Raw genomic sequence first — 21,934 nt, 5'->3', positions numbered from 1 at the left:
TATAATAAATGAACAAAAATTGCCAGAAAAAAACTCTGCCTTTTATGTTAAAATTGGTTTCAAGTTTACATTTCCTCCATAATTAACGGATAAGTTATACAACTTCTTTTATGTTTTATGTGTATTTGTTGATAACCAAACCATAATAATAACTAACTTCCAAATATTTTATTTATTACCGTAATATTAATTTGGGGCAGTTGATTTTACATTTTGAAAATATTTTTTAGGATGGAGGCAGTCCTTAATATACTAAGATGTTTTAGATTTATTTTTTAATAAATTTTTCATTTAAGATGTTCCACAAATACAAGTAGTTCTATGTACTACTTATGATTTAAGATGTTCAATAAGAAATAACATCAGTATGTGTTACAACAAATACCAATAATGTGTTAGTCTAATAATATAAAACATTATTAAATTTATATGATCCAAACAAAGATGTTATAATTTTGTGCTTTCTAAATTACAAAAACATATTCGATCCCTCTACCCCACTTAAATTATTCAAACTAATTTTTAAGTACATAATAGTTCATCCCAATTTTTGTTTAGTATTCCATTCCTGCACTTTTTAGTTTGAACATATAGCATACTATCCATATTGAAAGTTAGTATTAAATTTAGAGTGCGTTCGACTTTATTTATTTTGAGTTAGAAATTATTTAGAATAAATAATTTAATGAGATAACTATTCAATAATATTTTTATCCAAACATGTACTAGCTCAACCTATTAAAGTAGCATAATACATCTATTAGACTCTTGTTTTTTTCCCTTTCAAGACGAAATCATGCGCTGGTTAACTAAAAATAAAATAATATTACTAGATTAGGATCCTATGTTATTGCACATGGAATCTGCATTTTTATAGAGTAACTAGGTCTAGAACAATCGTCTATATTTATATTCAGATTATCATTTTGTGGGATTATTATCCAAACATATACATGGTTACATTGTTATTAAATGATTTATATTCATTTTTAATTATTATTAACTTTTAGATAAAAATAATATAAATAAGCAGTGAATAATGAATTGATTATATATAAATTTTTACATTATTAATACTAGGTAGGGTGATTTTATGTGATTCAATATTTCATTATTATAGCCTTGCGTTAGCTGACATTTTATGTCACCGTATCTAAGGAAGTGACTTAAACTTATCCATATCTGATCTGATTTTATCACATCTGAAATGCTTAGTTCTGACATTTTCCAAACCCAAACATTATTCAAATAAAAGTATAGTATATATCGGTGGTCCCATCCATATAATTCATGAATCATCAATTAGAGTTAAATTGAATATGAAAAATAACAATAAAACCAATTAATAATGTAGATGTATATGAATGGTTCTTATTTAAGAAAACCAACTAGAGAGTTCTATTGTTAGATGGGTATGAGAAAAGTGAAGAGTTACAAATGAGACACCACGTCTTGAACCAAAAACTTAAGGCTTTAGTTACTTGGGTCTTTCCTTCTTATAAACTCTTTCATTCCTCCCCACATATCAAATGTGAGACTTCACACTTAAATAAACCCAACATAAAGTTTATTTGATAATTGAATCTCCTGAAGAAAGAAGGGTAAATGAAGGTTTTCAAAAGTATATTTTATAGCTCCCAAGCTTTTCATTTTTAAAAAAGTTTCCCTCCAAAATCTAACCTTAAGACTTTTGTTGTAGACCAAATGTCACAAAAAAACAAAGAAACTCCTTTGAAGGTTGCACGCTACAATCAAAAGGAAATGAAACAAAAACCAAAAAATATGGGATGCATATACCTAACAACAACGTGGTTATGATCTTTATCACCTGAAATAAAAGAATATGAGTATCATTATATTTTATTTTTTCTTTAATTTTCTATATCTTTTTTCCCAGTACAAGAGATGATTCTGACTCATCTTGCAACAAAGCAAGAACGAGTTATTATGTTAAGTTATTTAATCAACAAGCAATCTTCACAAGACATATATCACTTGTTATAGGGTTAGAGGATTTGAACATTACATTTTTTGGGAGAACAATCTGAACACAAAATTGAGAACAATCTGAATGCAAAATAGGCCTGGGATATTTGAACTCTTTGTAAGGCCCGTGACAAACTTCGAGAGCCCACATTACATACTTGTAAACAGCCTCATTTGTAATATTATCTTTGCATGTGGATAAATTGTATTTTCTTGTATTTGTATTTTGTTTATCGGAATAAAGTCTATCCTCGTATAAGGAGGTAATTTATTTTATCTGATTAGTAAAAGTATGACATATGTGTTGTTTTGTTTAGTTTTAAAAATATTTTTCTAGAAAATGAAAAAATATGACATGTGTCATAATTTTAGTAGTGGGAGGAGATAACTTATCTCTTTATACTATACGATATTTTATTCTCTTTGTTTATATAGTAATTATACTTTGCAGAAATACAAGGTATGCACAAATATTTGTTATCTCAAATATGTCTTGTCAATTAAAAAATTTAAACATTTATTATTTTTTGTTTTTATTTTAATATTATTAGTGTAGATATGATTTATGACAACAAATCTTTATTATACTCTTAAACTTTAGAAGTATGATTTCACCATTTTGAGCCTTTGATTAACAGATTTCATGTGAGCACTGAAAAAAACAGAAAAATTAACATTTTAGCATGCTAAGGAATGTATAAAGACACATTTTAAGGAAACCAACCATATCAATATGTATTGGAAAGTATATATTCGAATTTTTAAAAGTTTAAATGCATCAATCACTGCCCTTAGGTATAAAAATAAATAAAAATGGTTATTTGTTTTACTTTATAGCAAAATAAATTTATGAATATAAAGAAACCAACCTATAATGAAATTAACGAAGTTCTGAAAATTGAAGAGTTGTGAGAATGAGATGTCAATTTTAATATTCAAATAATTTTCCACCATAACATGATTTGGATAGAAACAAATGAAAAAGTTGTTGATAGTACTGTTTCATAAATGGTCTAAATAACCATTGACTTTTAAAGTCTACCTTGTTATCAACAAATAAATGTGTTTTGAAAATTGTTCAAATTAAATATTGACCGTTGAAGAACGCTGTGCAAGGTCACAATTGAATTCATAGTCAAATTATCAAAGATCTAGGGAAAGAATTAATGAGTGGGTTTCAATAAAATTAATAACCAGTTATTGGTGACATAACTGATATCTATACTATTAATAAAGGGAAAATACAAAATAACCATCTATCATGGTGTAATTTGTGTTTTCCTATTTTGCCCTCAATATCTTTTTATTTCTACCAAAAACCATATAATATTATTTTCTTATTTTATCCTTATTATCTTCTTATTTTAAAAGTGTATTTAAAAAATTGAATATTATACCAATTGAATAAATTCAACCGTAAATTTAGCGCAAAAAATTATATTTGAATTTATAAAATACAAACTATACATTACAAACGATAGGAAAGTGGGTTGACAGGCACGACAGTGCATGTCAACACGCTAGTTATGATAATTGGAAAAGAATAATCTTCAAAACGTTTTTGAGAGAGAAAATATAATTTTTAATTTTAAGGATAAAAATATTTTATTATATTATATTTAAATAATAAAAATGTCATGTTATATTATTTTTTTATGAACTTCTGGAGAGAATCCTAACTCGTGATATTACTACATATGTTTGTTAATTTGTTAGCAATAGGTTGAGAAAATGGTGCAAAGAGAATAGGCATGAGATTGACCAAAGTGCATTTTGAATTTGTGACACGTTCGTTTGTATACTTTGGATGCACGTTTTGGTCATCTTTATTTTGTGGAATAATAAGTTGAGGTAGGAACAAGCATTGTCAACCACTCTTGAAAATGAACTAATAGCTGACTTTTTACCTAATATTTGTGTGTTAAGTGCTTGAAGGGCAGAAATATGATAAATATAGCAACTTGACTACAATTTTATATAACTAGTGGTTCACCAAAAATAAAGAATAATGTATATATTGCAATGTGTTATGTGAATAATGTATATTGAATTTAGAACTCGATGTATTTGGATGAATTTGGGTTATCATTCGAGTAGTCCGACTTCATTGTGATCTCTCATATTTTAAAAAAAATACTTTTTCTTCTTACAACCATATAAAAACAATAACTTTTTTGAATTAAATTGTTAACCTTTTATGCTATAGTTAGACTCTCTTTAGTTAGTTTCACACGGATTAAGAGATATGATAATATCTTTAAATTTGTTAACAATTATATCATATTTCCAAAACTGCCATTGATTAATTAAACTAAAGTCATTTCACTTCACACTTAAATTGTTTAGGTGAATAAGAGTATTTTGATAATAAATTCATTTATTTGTTTGAAAAGATCATATAAACTGGACCAATCTAAAACCTGCAAAACAAATCTTATAAAAATGATGGGAAGTAATATTTATTTTGGAATATATATTGTAAAATATACTTTAGTTTTAATTTTCTACTTTAATTATATGCTTTATAATACTCAAATAGTTCAAAACTTTCTATTTATATTTTTTTACAGAGCGTATTCATTCACACTCATTTTAAGTTACACTAGTTACATTCAATCTGAGTCATTTCTGACATCCAACATACCAAATGGATGAGAGAAAAAAAATCTTAAATAACTTTTAAGTTTCACTCATTTGGTCCGTTAGATCTCAGAAAACGAATGAATAAGATTGAGTGTTACTGATGTAACTTAAAATGGTGTAAATAGATCCTTACTTTTTTTGATATGCTTTAACCTAGTTTAGTCTTAAATATTATCATATCATTATAGAATTTAGATCTAACTTGAAAGGACACACATCCACACATTTTGAAAATGATTAATTCATTACTCAAAATATGTGAATACTCTTGGTATAACCAAAAAAATATCAACATAGAACTTAAATCTAACCTCACATCATAATGGCACTCAAGATAGATAAATAAACACGTTGTAGCCAAATAACCCTTTACAAAAATTGATATAAGTCGAATACAAATACATGAGTGAAAGGACAGAACACTATCATACAGCAACAACAAAAGTCCATGTAAATATTAGGTGAATGCTATAATTAGAGGAAACCATTTCTTCAAATGAAACGACCATTGAATCACAATTAGATGAAACCATCAACTATATAAAAACATTAGGTTAATGCTATAAATTATTATGAAAACTAACATTAGATATATTTTGCTACATATAAATTATACAAAGTTAATTATTTATGCCATGACTTGGAATCCAATATAGAGTAGAGGTATCATTCCATTTCCCCATTACAAAGCATCTTTTTAATTAGATCAAGACTCTTCCCATTTTTTAAGCAAGTGCTGATTGAGTCATTGAGTGACCCTCCCTTGGATTCCACCTTCCTTCTAAATTATAAAATACCCCACAAACTTTGACAATCAAACATCATCCCAATTCCTCAACCCCCTTTAATATAAAATAGTAGCAATAAAAAATAATAAATCATAAAATAACATAGAAGACTTTTTAGTGGGATGAGCATTGAGGTTTAAGATTTCAATTTTCAAACTATATTTTAATATAATAATAATCTTTTCAACCAGATCAAATTTACAATACAACCCCTCCTCAATATTCCAATTTAATATTTAATTAGTTCCACTTAAAAAAAAACCCCTGCGACTTTTTCCCCCAACCTCTACGTTGACTCGAATATCAAACCCATTCCCCCAGCAATATTCTCCTGCATCGCGGCTTGAATCACGTGACGGTGCTCCCCCTCGTAAGTAACAATCAGCATCGCTGGATCGTCTGTGGCACGCTCCACGTGTTTCCTCGCTGGGCACCCTCTTACTGTACTACACTTGTAATAGCCCCTAGATCAAAAACAAAATCAACATCAGCTAACATGCCTAAATATTCGATTTCACGACTATGTTGTGAGGGACAGTCACATAATCCAAAAAAGATTATTCCGTATAAAGGGACAACCACACAATCCGAAAACTCACCGTGGATATGGTGAACCTTTGATCGGTTTCTGACCGTACTTCCTCCATGAATACTCGTCTGGTGGAATATCAGCTATCTTTGAACTAATCGCGGGAACTCTAACTGTCTTCTTCACTCGATTCTTCCTGAAAATTAAAAAAATATAAATTAATTTAGTTTTCTAATTTAAAGAGTTTAAAAATATAAAATTGAATTAACGTATGATACGCTGGTTTTGCTAACATGTGCCAATGTGCGAAGGTTAATAGTCAAAAAGGTAAAGTAACGACAAAGTAAGGTGGGTTCAATTTTGGGAAATTCCGTTTTCTTAGGATTTTTGTTTAAGAAATTTTGTAGAAAAAGCGATTATTAACAAGAACCCTATGTAGTCACGATCACGCGTGCTGTTAACATTTAATGCCTTTAACTGCACCACTACCGAAATCGTTGACTTTAACAGAAATTGACTCGCTCAACTCGACCGAGTTATACTAACCGAGTCACTTTTTTCGAACTCGTAACCTTGACGGAAACATTGAAGAGAAATTATACGGTGCGATGCACATACCTTTTCTTTATGCAGTGGCACTTGCTACCGGACCCGGAGATGTTGCCGGAGTGTTCGATGTGGTCATGGCACCTCTTCTTGAACGGCGCAGACGACAGCGGAGGCTTGACGCCGGAGACAGAAGGCACCGCCGGAGTCAAGAAAATCGACGATCCTTGCTTACCGTTGGAGACACTTCCGTCTCCGGTGATAGCCGAGGACATAAAAGACGATGTTGATGAAACGCTGAAGGTTGCAGTATCCTTAGAAAATTCAAGCTCCATAGACTTAGCGTTAGAGGTAAAGAAGTTATTAGGCTTGGTAAAATCAAGAGTCAAACTCTGTGATTGCGTTGGAACGAAGGTGACCGGCGCGTGATGAACCACGACCTGGTTCGGCTGCGGTGGCGGTGGTGGAGGAAGAGTGGGAGAGGTGGAGGTGAGAGGAGCACGGCGGAAACGCGCGTGGCCGGTGCGGTTGAGTGATGAAATAAGATTCTTGAATTTTGAAACAGTGAGATCGGTTTGAAGATGAGAGGGTTGATGAGATAAGAGATTGATGAGATTTTTTATTCCCTTAATGCCCTCAGAAGCAGCTTCTTCAATTGCTTTCTGTTCTTCTAGTTTTGGGAACCCCATTAGCTCCACCGCCATTAGTTTTGAAGGGTAAGATGGGAATAAAGGGTGAGAGTCAAAATGACATGGGAAGAAGAAGAAGGTGAAGAAATGGGTTGTGGATGAGAGTTATAACTTATAAGGGGTTGGGGTGACCGGATGACCGGGTAACACAAAAGGTTAGGTCAAAATGGGGTTTTCTTTTTTAATTTTTATTTCCCATAAATGGAGGGATGACATAAATATTTCATGTTTTTTTGGGCCAGAGCTCATAAGTTAAGTTTGTGAACTAGATGTATACTTGATGGAACTCTATGTGTTTATCTACTTCACTTGATTGTCTAATTAAGGATAGATAGTGTATTAGGGCCAGGGATTGCAACAGACACATGTGAATGCGGGTAATACTTTCTCGTTCTCAAATTCGTAATATTTATGGATATCTATTGTGGATATTTTCACATATATTCACGGGTCGGGTATATTAGCTAATTTATAACACATTGACATTTTTTTATAGAGAAATGTTAATATATTGTTATTTATTACGAGTGAGACTCGAATCTTTAACTTTACTTTATTCCTTAAATTTTTCTTCTTAACGATAAGACTGCTTTATGGCTTCTCAAATGAGCTTAGATTACATAATAAAATAGATAAGGCTTAAAATAAAATAAAAAATATTTTTTTTTGGGTAATATGAAGGATATTCATTTACCTTTTTTAAAGAATTTATCAATTTATTTGATTTAAGTTGAGGTTTTGGACAATCATTTATATAATTATATGTATTATCAACTCTAACAAGTCATTGGAACAAAACATTTTTGAGGATATGACATTTTTTTACTTTTAAGATTAAAAATATTTTCTCACTTTAAAAATAATATTAATGTCATTGCATTTTGCTTTTTCTTTAGTCTTTCAAATTACTCCTCTCATCATTACACTAAAAGGATCCTCACCCATTTTATATTATATTATTAAGCATATGAGGTGGACTAACTTGATCTTGAAAGAGTCAGTGCAGTAAAATCATAATAAAGTCCTACTTTATATATTCAGTTATTGTTTTTCATCATGTATTGAATGGCTATTTAAGCCAATGTTGCAGTCAATAAAATCAAGTCATTCAATCCAATTGTTTTGCTCTTGCTTTTACTTTCAGTTTCTATAAAGGTTCTCAACAATTTGGTATCAGAGCTCCTACTGGGGCCTGATCTATCAAAGCAGCAGTCTTTGATACTTTTGCAGCAGCAAAAAAAAATGATGACTAAAGAAGGAAGTTTTGTACAACCCGCAATTCCACGTTTTGATGGTCATTATGATCACTGGAGCATGCTAATGGAAAATTTCCTCAGAGCGAAGGAATATTGGGAACTGATCGAGCCTGGCTATGTTGAGCCAGCAAGTGGAATGGTACTGACAGAAGCACAACGAAAGAAGAATGATGAGATGAAGTTGATGGATCTCAAAACAAAGAACTATCTCTTTCAGGCGATTGATCGAACTGTGTTGGACACCATCCTTAAGAAGGATACTTCCAAAGAGATATGGGATGCTATGAAGAAAAAGTTTGAAGGAAATGCAAGGGTCAAAAGGTCTCATCTTCAAGCTCTCCGTAGAGAATTTGAAACTCTTGAGATGAGATCCGGTGAAGGTGTAACAAAATACTTCTCTAGGGTCATGACAGTGGCTAATAAAATGCAAATTTATGGAGAGGATATGTCAGACGTTAAAGTGGTTGAAAAGATTCTACGCTCTTTAACTGAGAAGTTTAACTATGTTGTTTGTTCCATTGAAGAGTCAAAAGACATTGATGCACTTTCTATTGATGAGTTACAAAGCTCATTGATAGTACATGAACAAAAATTCCAAAGACGCAGCGGTGAGGAACAAGCCTTGAAAGTGACATATGAAGGGGGAAGAGGTCGTGGTTGAGCTGCTTATAGAGGAAGAGGCAGAGGTAGAGGTCGAACAGATTTTAACAAAGCAACCATAGAGTGTTACCAATGTCATCAACTTGGCCATTTTCGTTATGAATGTCCTCGCAACAACGAAGCTAATTATGCAGAATTTGATGGAGAATCAGAAATGCTTTTGATGTCTTATGTGGAGTTGTATGAAGGTAAAAGAGAAGATGCATGGTTCCTTGATTCAGGATGTTCTAATCATATGTGTGGAGATCAAACTATGTTCAATGAACTTGATGAAAAATTCCGACATTCTGTAAAATTGGGAAACAACACTAAGATGAATGTGATGGGGAAAGGAAGTGTGAAGTTGCTGCTAAATGGAATGAATCTCACTGTTACTGAAGTATACTATATTCCAGAACTGAAAAATAATCTCTTAAGCATAGGACAGTTGCAAGAAAAGGATTTGACAATTTTGATCAAGGGGGAAGTTGTAAGATATTTCATCCAGAGAATGGTCTCATTATTCAAACCAACATGAGTGCCAATAGGATGTTTATTTTGCTGCCCCAAACTCAAGCATCTTCACAAGCACAATTTGATCAGTGCTTTCACACAAAAGCTCAAGAATTGTCTCAACTCTGGCATCGAAGGTATGGACATTTAAGTTACAAAGGCTTGAAAACATTGCTGTACAAGAACATGGTTCGTGGATTTCCTCAACTCTCTATCTCCACTCTGGCATGCACTGATTGCATCAACGGAAAGCAACATCGTGATTCTATTCCAAGGAAGAGTAATTGGAGAGCAACTCAGAAGTTAGAACTCATTCATTCAGATATTTGTGGTCCTATCAGCCCCATCTCTAACAGCAACAAAAGGTACATCCTGTTATTTATTGATGATTACACTAGAAAAGCATGGGTGTATTTTTTGGTAGAGAAGTCAGAGGCATTAAATTCTTTCAAATGCTTCAAAATCATGGTTGAGAAGGAAGTTGAGATGTCTATTAAGTGTCTACGCACTGATAGAGGAGGTGAATTTAATTCAAATGAGTTCAATGATTTTTGCAAACAAAGTGGGATTAAAAGGCAATTAACAACTGCTTATACTCCACAACAGAATGGCGTTGCCGAGAGGAAAAACAGAACTGTTATGAACATGGTTCGTTCCATGCTATCCGATAAAAATATCCCCAAAACCTTCTGGCCAGAGGCAGTGAACTGGACTGTTTATGTCCTAAACAGATGTCCTACATTGGCAATTAAAGATGCAACACTAGAGGAGGCTTGGAGTGGAGTAAAACCCTCAGTTGATCACTTTCGGGTCTTTGGGTGCATAGCACACGCTCATGTTCCAGAAGCAAGGAGGGCTAAAATTGACAATAGAAGTATTACCTGTGTTTTATTTGGAGTCAGTGAAGAATCAAAAGGATATAGGTTGTTTGATCCAGTTGCTAAGAAAGTTGTTGTGAGTAGAGATGTTATCTTTGAGGAGGAAAAGAAATGGGATTGGAATGAAAAACAAACAATGCTAGAATGGGACAGTATTGAGAATGAAGAAATGGCAAGTGAAAATGAAGAAAATGTTGATAAGGAGATTGGGGGAGTTGGAGAAATAAGGGATGATTATAGTGATGGTGAAGAGAGAGTGAGGCGACCTCCTGCATGGATGAATGATTATGTTAGTGGTGAAGGTTTGTCTGATGATGAAGCTGACTTGGCTTTAATGGTCTCAACTGATCCATTATATTTTGAAGAAGCCGAGAAGAATAAAAATTGGAAATTGGCCATGGATAATGAAATCAAATCCATTGAAAAGAACCATACATGGACACTCACTGAACCACCTGTTGGGGCCAAAATGATTGGAGTAAAATGGGTTTATAAAACCAAATACAATGAGCATGGAGAAATTGACAAGTACAAGGCTCGTTTGGTTGCTAAAGGGTATTCTCAAAAGCATGGAGTGGACTACACAGAAGTTTATGCACCGGTGGCAAGAATGGATACAGTGAGAATGATTATTGCTCTAGCAGCATATAATAGTTGGCAGATTTTTCAGTTGGATGTCAAGTCAGCTTTCCTCCATGGTGAGTTGAGTGAAGATGTTTATGTGGAACAACCAAAAGGATATGAAAAAGAGGGCAGTAAACATCTTGTTTACAAGTTACACAAAGCTTTGTATGGATTAAAACAAGCACCACGAGCTTGGTTTAGTCGAATCGAAGCACATTTCATTGGTGAAGGATTTCAGAGGTGTGATAGTGAGCAGACATTATTCACAAAGAGAAGCAAAGAAGGAAAAATTATAATTGTAAGTGTTTATGTTGATGATTTAATTTTTACTGGAAATTGTGAAGTGATGATGTCTGAATTTAAAAGCTCTATGATAAGAGAATTTGATATGTCAGACTTGGGTAAGATGAGGTTTTTTCTTGGGATAGAGGTTTTGCAAAAGCCTGATGGTATACACATATATCAAAGGAAATATGCATTAGAAGTTTTGCAAAGGTTTGGTATGATGGATAGCAACTCAGTGAGCAGTCCAATAGTTCCAGGATTTAAAATAAATAGAGATGGAGATGGAATAGCTATTGATGAAACATACTACAAGCAGCTAGTGGGAAGTTTAATGTACCTCACTGCCACAAGACCTGACATCATGTTCGTTACTTGTCTCATAAGTAGATATATGGCCAAACCAATGCAGATTCATTTACAATTGGCTAAGAGAGTACTTCGATATTTAAAGGGAACTTTAAATTATGGTATTCATTATAAGAAAGGAGGAGATGGTAAGCTATTAGCATTTACAGATAGCGACTATGCTGGAGATGTGGATGACAGGAAGAGTACATCTGGTTATGTGTTTTTAATGAGTTCAGGGGTTGTCTCATGGTGTTCAAAAAACAACCTATTGTGACTTTAACAACAACAGAAGCTGAGTTTGTAGCTGCTGCAATGTGTACTTGTCAAAGAATCTGGATGAAGAGAATTTTAGAGATGTTGGGACATTCTCATGGAGATGGTATAACTATAATGTGTGACAATAGTTCAACCATTAGATTGTCTAAAAATCCTGTTATGCATGGTCGCAGCAAGCATATTGATGTGAGGTTTCATTTCTTAAGGAATCTTACTAAGGAGGGTACAAATGAACTGGTTCAAAGATCAAGTTGCGGACATAATGACCAAACCATTGAAGCTTGAAGTTTTTCAGAAGCTGAGAAAGATGCTGGGAGTATGTGAAATTTCTGACATAAACTAATTGCTACATAGCATTTAGTTTAAGGGAGGGAATGAAAGAGTCAGTGCAGTAAAATCATAATAAAGTCTTACTTTATAGGACAGACTTAGTCTTTAGTTGTATTCTGTTTTCCCTAATTTTTGTTACCACTTAGCACCATTAGCCTTTAATTTAGCATAGTTGATTGTATTAAGTTATTGTTTTTCATCATGTATTGAATGGCTATTTAAGCCAATGTTGCAGTCAACAAAATTAAGTCATTCAGTCCAATTGTTTTGCTCTTGCTTTTACTTTCAGTTTCTATAAAGGTTCTCAACAGATCTTGTACCAAATTTCAAATTCTAGTAAAACTCAATCTATCTCCGAATTTCCATTTTTAAGTTTGTGGTATAAGTATTATTTTTTTTTAAATGGATATTTTAATGTTAATTTTTATGTTCAAAACGACCATTGAAATAGGTTTTCAATAGTTTTAATTTATGACTTAAAACCAATATTTGAACTTTAAAACACCATATTACAAGAATTTTGGTTATTTGTCGATCGTGTTGTGATGATAAACCTATAACTCGATAGATCTAAAAAAAATAGATGATGAATCAGAGGTTTTTAAATTTTAATTGACTTGTTCTCTCTTTCTGTTCTTGCTTTCATATTCAAATATACAATAAACGTACATATCCAATGTATCATCTTGTTGACTAGTCTTAAAAACTCGATAAAAACGTGAAAGGTCTTCCAAGCATTTATTTCTTAAAAAACTTCATATGAATATTCATTATCATTTTGTTTACTCATTCTCCCACGGTGGAGCACATCTGTTATCCCTATACTTTGTGTCACTATATGTGTCGTGGGTATATGATTGGTCAAAAAATATTTAGTAATTAAATTTTAACTTAAATATATTTTTTCTGACTAATTACGCACTCATAGCACAAAGTGTAAGACAACAAATGTGTATCCATCCTCGTGCCAATTATAACATTCCCCATCTTTTCATTCCTGGTTTTTGTTTTGAAAAATAAATAAATAATGAAAATATTGGAAAATAAGAAAATGAAAAACAATTTATAAATTTATCAAGACATATGTTTTATCTCCTCACACTTAATATAACGTTTATTGATAATTGAAAGGTTTGCATAATTTGCTTAAACCGTCTTGCGCAATATAACAAAATAACAAAAGTTGTTACTTTTTATTTCAATAGGTCCTTTTGAATTAAATTATGTTTTCAAATCAGCTATTAAGTTATTTATATTCTCGGGTGGGTCCCATAAGTTTTTCTTCATTACCTTTTAAGCTTATACATTATTTTTTATCTGTAAACTTTCACTAAAGTAATAGATTAATTCTGTAAATCCTTTCATTTAAAAATCAATTCTCAACTAGCCCCTTATTTGGTTGGATAAAAAAGAGAGTGAGAAAAAATATTGAGGTTATGTAAAGGACATATATGTATTTTATTTGTAGGTAACACTCCTCTAACTTTTATTTGAATATAATATATATGCACTATTTGTGATACAGGGTAATGGTAATCATGGTATCATCATTTGTGCTTGGTGCAAAATTAAAGGGAAATGAGATACCTAATGTTGAGAAGCTTGTTTCATATCTCAATTGTCTCATTTTCTATGTGCATTTTATTTATTTTTATATATGGTTATTCCACTTATTAACCTTTGAACTCTTACTCATAGGTCATAGTGTATTTTCTACATTGTCAATGAGGTAATGCTTCAATTTGGTTTAAAGTATAGTTCTGCCCCAAAAAATTTATTCATGCAATTTCATAGCATTTTCAAACATTGTCTTGGTAGGGCATCCAAATTTATATGAACACGATAATTAGATAAACTAATAGATTGAACTGGTATGTGTTTAGAAGAATATATTATCTCGGATATTAGATTAAGATGATATATGGTAAAAAATATCAAATAAATTTGATACTAGTATTTGTTGAACTCGTGATATTAATCTAAAGTGATTCAAATTATTAAGATATTAATTTGAGATTTTCATAATCCTAGAGAATAAAAAATTATCTAATGATGATATATGATAAATAAATAATAAAGCTCTTTATTCTCTACAATTCAGGAAATCTCAAAATAATATTGTTAACAATTTGAATCACTTTGGAGTAATATTATGAGATTAACATTCATTTATATTTCTTTATTTAAAGATTTAATGATAATTAAATATGAATAACAAATGACATAATGATAGTTATAAAACTATTACACTATTAAATCATACATTTTCTCTCTCTCATGAATACATATCATATTTAAAATTTAACATAAAATATGCAATATAATGGACAAATTATTTTCTCTTAATAATTTGAATTACTTTGGAGTAAATTTTAACAGCACATTAGAAAATTCAGGAAGTTATAGAAGTAAGGAGTTATGGAAATGAAAAAAGAGAGTAAAGAAAGGTGAGGAAAGTGGGGATCACATGGAGATTGGAAAACGAGTTATTTATTACTTTAATACATTAATTTTGAAACTATGTTTGACCAGACTTCATGTTTAACTTACTTTTATTGCAATTTTATATTTATTCATTGGCTACAAATCAGTATCGATAATAATGTACGGGTAATCAAACTGGTTATGGTACTGTTATAGTGGTATAATGGTTTAACTGATAGTTTATTAATTAAACTGCATACCGGCAAAATTATATATAAAAATATAATGTATTATTATTAATGTTGAAAAATCAATATTTTTTTCAATGTCATTAAAAAATTAATTCTAAATAAAAACTGACCGGTATGACCAGTACGGTTCAATTGAAAACCGACCGATATGACCAGTTTTGACCGCTTTTAACCAGTATGATTACATGATCAGTATAATTATTGTACGTATCGGTATTGAGACCGATTCATCGGTTTACAAATTGAACTAGATGGCACGAACCGGTTTTTATAACACTGCTACATTAATAATCACCACCGGCTGCAACCAGTACTACACCACCTAGGAGATAATTTTTCAGAGCCGTTGATTTCTTCTGTATAATCTGACGGCCATTCTTCACATCAAGAACTGACTTTAGTGCACTCAAAAAATTATGTTAAGTTACCATGGGGCAAGGGTTGAGTAAGGAGTTTGGATGAATTCAGGTAATGTATTATTTCGACCCACTCTCTTTTATCATTTTGAGATCTAGATGTGTTTGGATCTGTATAATATTTGTTGGATCTGTTACTCGTGGGTTTTTAGTTATCCAATTGATCCACAGTACTCAGAAATTTAAAAATATTTATAAAATAGCAAACAATTTATACAATTATTCACGTCTTTTTTATAGTCAATTGTGTATCAGACAATTAAAAGAAAAATAATAATTACAAAATATAATCAAAGTACAATTACATAATTTTAGTTTGTCACTTAAATATAAATCTTTAGCTAAAAAAATATAATTTCAAATAAGATAATACACCATACTAAATATGTAAGATTCCTTCATTAAAATATAATTACATCACAATTCTGAGTTAAGAAATATACCATAGTTATTTTTAGCTATGTTAATGTGTAGTATATATACATATACTTAGAAATTACTTGTGCTAACTACAATGTTGAGTAACTAATTTTTGGTTTAAAAACTAAAAAACACGCATTACAAAAATGTTAAAAAAATTGAGTAAATTACAATAATGTCACATTAATTTTAGTAAAATTATATAAAAACTAACTCTTTTTTCATCCCTACATAAATCACCAACAATTTAATTACATACATTATGATAACTACTTGTGTATGAGCGATAAGAGTAATCTTTAAAACAAACAAAAAATGTAATAATAAGTGTGTTCAGGTTATGATATATTGTAGAGACAAACTCAAATAATATAAGAGTCAATGACTCTTTATTATTGTTAGTTCGTTACAAATAATATAAGATTTATTTAAACAACATCTCATTTGAATTATCGATGCAATTTATAAGAACAAAAGTAATAAATAAACATTTACTCTTATATTATTTAAATTTATCTTCACAATATACCATATTTTGTTCAACTTAATTATATTCATCATTTTATTTTAAAAATTACATTTATCTCTCAAGAATACTCAATTTAATATATGTAGATTAATTTAAATGATTTATATAAGTACAAAAACAAAAAGATATTTTTTATAGTTTCATTAAAACTCACAATTATATGATAGTTGACCAATTTGGAGAACAAGTTGGCCATGGACTATTTCTATAATCACATTTTTCTAGTATTAGTTTTCTATTGGATTTGCATAAATAACCTTAAGATTAGTGGAGTTCAACTGTTCAAGGCATTCCAGGCTCTACCCTAAGGTATATAGGATGAGGATCTGATGTCCTCAACCATGTCCTCAACCATGTCATTGGTCAATCACAATGAAGTAAAATTGTTAAAGTTATAAATATTTAGTTATTTTAACTGACGTGCCATAATATTATAGATTTGTGACAGAGTTTGGGACAGCAAATCCGTGTCCAATGTTTCATTAAGAAAGATAAAACATAATATTTCAATTTATTAAGAAGTGTTTAATTTCATTTATAATATTAAATTATTTCACTTGTATTTCTTAATGAAATATCTTACAACACTAGTTACGACCCTTATTATATTATTCCAATAAGATTTGACTTTAAGCATGCATGTGAACTACCTTGGTAGGAGAAAAAATCTTCCAAATCTCACCAATCAACCTTTATGATCTGTATATCATTGTGGACATTGTATTTTATTCATTCCTCTTATTTCAAATATAATTTATTAGTGGACATAGTTTGTCTCTTTGAAGAAATTCATTGTTATTATTTGGTATAAAATACGCCACGTATATTAGCTAATATAAAATAAGATATCTTATCGTAAAGTTTGTGTTTTGTATATGGTGTATTTTTTTTAATCAGATGCATATTAACATGAATCAAATTGGTTAATAAAAAATGAATGTCAACATTATGTGTCTACTCGTGACTAAGTGGTTCTGGATAGGTATCATCTTTTGTCTTCCTTTATATTAAAGAAGAATATTAAAATACAGTGTTTCGTATATTGAAAAATACGATTGTAGTTGTTTTTGAAGTGTTTATTACGTTGAAAGATAATTATTCTCTCTATTTTTTATAAGAAAAGAATGCCACGTATCATATGCGATATTATAAATATTGAATGGAAATTTACAACTTAAGATAAAAATCTAAGGATTATAACCCAAACCTATGAATGATATTCCCTTTTCACATATACTCACTACTTCGCCTTCTTTTATTTGATTGCTAATCATTCAAATTAAAAATAACACCAATTTCATAACCTTCATAATTTCTTTCTTGTAATTTTGCAGCAAATGTGTGGAAAGGTTTTTATGTTTAGGACAAATTTTTGGCTCTCACTTATACTTAATTATTGATCTATTCAATACATTCGATTCGTTTGGCTCTAGTAGAGGATGTTGTGGTTTGCGTCCATTTGGATTGTGCGAAATGAAGTTGTTTTTTAGAAGAAAGTGAGTTATGTTCGTATCATGAATTTGATCCAGGTTAGATTTTGGATTTGGTTTCCCTCTTATGTATCATCTTTTTTTTGTTTGCTAATTGATACATTGATCCAAAACTATTTATCAATTTAGCTTATAAAACGATAAATGATTGATCTCCTTTATATATTGGGTGAGCACACTTTGTACTCGGTTTAATACAAATTTATCTTACAAAAAAAAATAAACAAAGTGACTAGAAGGTTGGATTGCTTTTCAGTTAATTCATGACAACAAACAACGTTCTAATGGAATGGTGAGGATTTGATTCCTAGCTATATATATTTAAGCCAATAAAACATTTACCACATTCTTTCTAGTGTGATATGACCCCTTAATTATATTTTAATGTCATTTCTGAGTTAATCTATGACGTTTTCAATATTCTAGAAAACACATTAGTCTTAAGCACAAAGTCTAACTTTGTTTCATTTATTTATCAATCAATTTAGCATCCCATTGGGTTTGTCCAACGTCAACATAAAAGTATATCTTATCACATGTTTGGGATTATTCTAAGACCTTTACCTAAATTAATATTAAATAACCGAGGAACAAAGTGTGTTGTGCACTAGGAATGAAACAAGTATAGAACCTTTTTTGCAAGTTGCAACTCCATAATAAAGATTCCCATGAACATTCTTTGTTTATAATATTTTTAAAAACGATTAAATTGGTGAAATCTTATGTGGATACAGCTTTTAGGATAAACAAATAGAAATGGGTTAATATAATAGTAATTAATTATTGATGTTTGTGATTGTTAATGACTTGGATCGCCACTAAATGGGTGTGTTTATATCACATTTTGTTAAAATAGTAGAGTCATGCATGAATCTTGATAAAGCAAGAAATAAATAATGAGAAAATCCATGAAAAGAAAGTTTCTTGATGAATCAAGAAGTATGAGAGAAAATGAAAATTTTCTATACAGAACTGAGTTATAAAGAATAATGGAATCACCCTTTATATACTACAATGTCTGACTAATAACTAACTAGTTAAACGATTAATTAAACTCTTAATCGATTAACGAAAACAATATTACAATTAACAAACTGAAATCAACTAGGAACTTTAAAACATTTGGCCAACAAAATTAGTAAACTATTTCCAATGTAGTTGACCTTTTAACAGTTTCTATTACAAGTTCCTAATTGATTGTGGTAGGTCATTAATCAATAGAAGATGCCTTGAATGTTCCATTGTCTTCAATTTGGAGATATAATTATATTTTCATGGGGTGGATATTTGGCAAGTGGGTATCAACTTCTTTAGAGATGCCATTTTTTCCTTCTCAATTAGTAGATATAGCCCTTGATGTTAAGGGTTAAAATAACAAAAAGAAGAAAATACCATATATAATTAAACTTGTTGAATATTTACCTATTCATTCATATTCAGAAAGACTCTTTATTTGACTATAGCCCGACTAGACTAGACCTTATCAAAATAAAAGAATAATTGATATATACAAAACTCACTTATATGATTATATTTTATGCTTTTGATAGATACAAGTCATATCAAGAGGACACCTTTTAAATACCGTTAATTCCTACAAAATTTTATATTTTCATATGAAATAATGTAAAAAAAATCCCACAAAATGTATGCTGCCATATGAAAGGTAATTTTAAAGTTCCATATAAATTCATAGGTGCACAAAATAATTTTGGGGTCTCATTCAAATTCGGCATTTTAACCAAAATAACTCACTTTGTTCGGTTCTTCAAAGCCCAATAAATAATCATGGGCTATCTAATTTTATTTAAATGGGCTAATTTTATATATGGCATTTTGCTATATTATTATTTTTGTAATGTGAATTGAGGAGGCCAGCAAAAAAAGTCTCTAGAATGTTTTTTTGTATACTTGATTTCTAACTCATATTTTAAATTTCAGCCTTAGAAATTATTTATGTATATCTTATAAAGATAAAGATTTTGAGTATTACTTGAATAGATCCCAAATAGAAAAAAATTTACTCATACATTTATAATTTTCAATTCATCATTTACCAATTACTTTAATCATCATTGATTCTTCAAAAAAATATAAATAAATTATAAATGATATAATAACCTTGTATAAATTTTTACACTAATTTCCAAATCCACTTAGTTTGCCAATTCATACCCTAAATATTTTTGCCTGGTCAATTTTTAAAAGAGAAGGTCCATGACTGAACTTAAAATTTGACTTCATGTACAAATGTGAACGTTAAAAACATTATTATATGAGACAAATTGATTTGTATCCTTTTTATCTAACAAACTAACCGTATTAATTTTATTAGAGACAAAATTATATCAGAAATGAGTTTAATATCATACATCATCTATTTTACAAATAAGGTGTTAGTCTTATGATTAATGCTCGTAAGATTTTCAGGATGACCAAAAGGTTAAGATTAAGTTAGTCTCATCACATATCTCAAAGAAGATTAATAAACCTTGATAATACAAAAAAAATACATCATCCATTTTAAACCGTGATGAATTCGTGCATTATCATTACACAATTTTTTGAACAACTTAGTTTGAGATTTTGTTAGGGTACAGGGTTAATTAGTTCCTTAGGAACATACTTGAAATAGTGAACGAGGCTGCTAGGATTTTTCATTGAATGAAGATCACCTTCATGTCTCACTTGGTATACAAAGTCAATTACAAAGCTTTATTCATCTAAAAATAATAATAAAAACAGAAACTAATATTTTATGAAGTTTGATTGGTCCGGGACATAGAGACATAAAAATTATGAGATCTTGTATCCTTTTTCATTAACTTCCCACCATTTCGTACCCATTCAATGTTTTCATTTCTTTTTCTTCTATGCCTTTTGTTCTTATTTCGTTCCTAGATTTTGTTTTCTTCATATTTTCCCCCTCATTGAAGTTCAAAGTTGTGTACTTTATAATTAAGATAGTTTTTTTGAGCTTTAATCCAATTTCTTTTTCAATGGTTGATGTTGCATTAAGAAATTTGTGCATCACTAGTTTTTTTATGGAGAAACTTTCATGTGGTCGCTTATTCTGTACTACTTTGTCTTCTTGGTACATCTTTTTTCCTCTTTATTAGAACTCTTTGACATTCATATGTATTTTACAATTAGGAATTTTCTCTAGTACAAGATATATAAATATTATGAAAATAAAGAAAAAAATATTATGACGTTTTTATCATTTTATTTACAATTAAGTAACATTTTTCATATTGAAAACAAAAGAAAAAACAAGAACTTCTCCCTTCTTATTTGTATTTTACACTCCATAATTGCTAGCATAATATTTAGTTAATTAATTGCCTCCATTTTCTTTCTACCTCCTACCATACTATTCTGCCACATTTTACTTCCTCCTGTCCCTAAGACACTTTAAAATTTAGATTATCTTTGTTTTTGTTTATTTCAATAAAAATATTAATTAATGAGCTATATTGAATGATAATTTTTTTAAAATACAAAACAAAAGTAACTTTAGTGTGTTTTTTAAATACAAAATAAAAATATTAATTAATGAGCTATATAATTTATTTTAAAATGTTTTATAAATAGCACCATTTTAGTGTGTTTTTCTTGTAATTTTACTATGTAAAATGTTGATTGATGCAAAGCAAGAAGAAGTAGAAAGTGAGGGTGAAAGAAATGGACAGAAGATGCATAATCCCCTGGAGTTCCACTTAATTAGAAATTATTACATGATGCATAACAAATTCTTAAATTAAGAGTGACATGCTTTATTTGAGAAATGAAAATCATATGTCCAAAAAACATTCCTTCCAATAAAATCTTAACACATAATAAATTTTCAAATATTAGTTTTCCACTAATCAAATTTTCTAATAAATGTCAACATTTCATTGAATGAGACAAAGTTAACAACATATTTTGGATGAGTGATCTTCATTCTTCTTACTTGAGAACATAAAATCATGGGAACATATATTCTGTCCCAAAATATATATTATTTTATATATCACTTACTTCTGATTTGTTGAAACGATAATTTTTTGACCAATCATGAGTAATAATACA

General features: G+C 30.1%; 2 protein-coding genes across 2 annotated transcripts; one reads left to right on the top strand and one right to left on the bottom strand.

The window, feature by feature from the left end:
* LOC109327122 (probable WRKY transcription factor 17) lies at window positions 5,557–7,267 on the bottom strand. The gene is made up of 3 exons (XM_019560167.1): window positions 6,565–7,267; window positions 6,017–6,142; window positions 5,557–5,881 (listed from the first exon to the last, which is right to left on the bottom strand). Exons 1-3 carry the CDS (start codon window positions 7,194–7,196, stop codon window positions 5,704–5,706), a joined length of 936 nt encoding a protein of 311 aa, XP_019415712.1. The 5' UTR covers window positions 7,197–7,267; the 3' UTR covers window positions 5,557–5,703.
* On the top strand, window positions 7,239–9,098 carry LOC109326411. Its single transcript, XM_019559095.1, has 2 exons — window positions 7,239–7,260; window positions 8,326–9,098. The coding sequence occupies exons 1-2, from the start codon at window positions 7,239–7,241 to the stop codon at window positions 9,096–9,098; spliced, it is 795 nt and encodes a 264-aa protein (XP_019414640.1).

This window comes from Lupinus angustifolius, chromosome LG14 (genome assembly GCF_001865875.1).
Source record: "Lupinus angustifolius cultivar Tanjil chromosome LG14, LupAngTanjil_v1.0, whole genome shotgun sequence".
NCBI classification, from domain to species: domain Eukaryota; kingdom Viridiplantae; phylum Streptophyta; class Magnoliopsida; order Fabales; family Fabaceae; genus Lupinus; species Lupinus angustifolius.
Note: the sequence above shows the minus strand (reverse complement) of the source record. Positions and strands in the feature narration are given on the sequence as shown.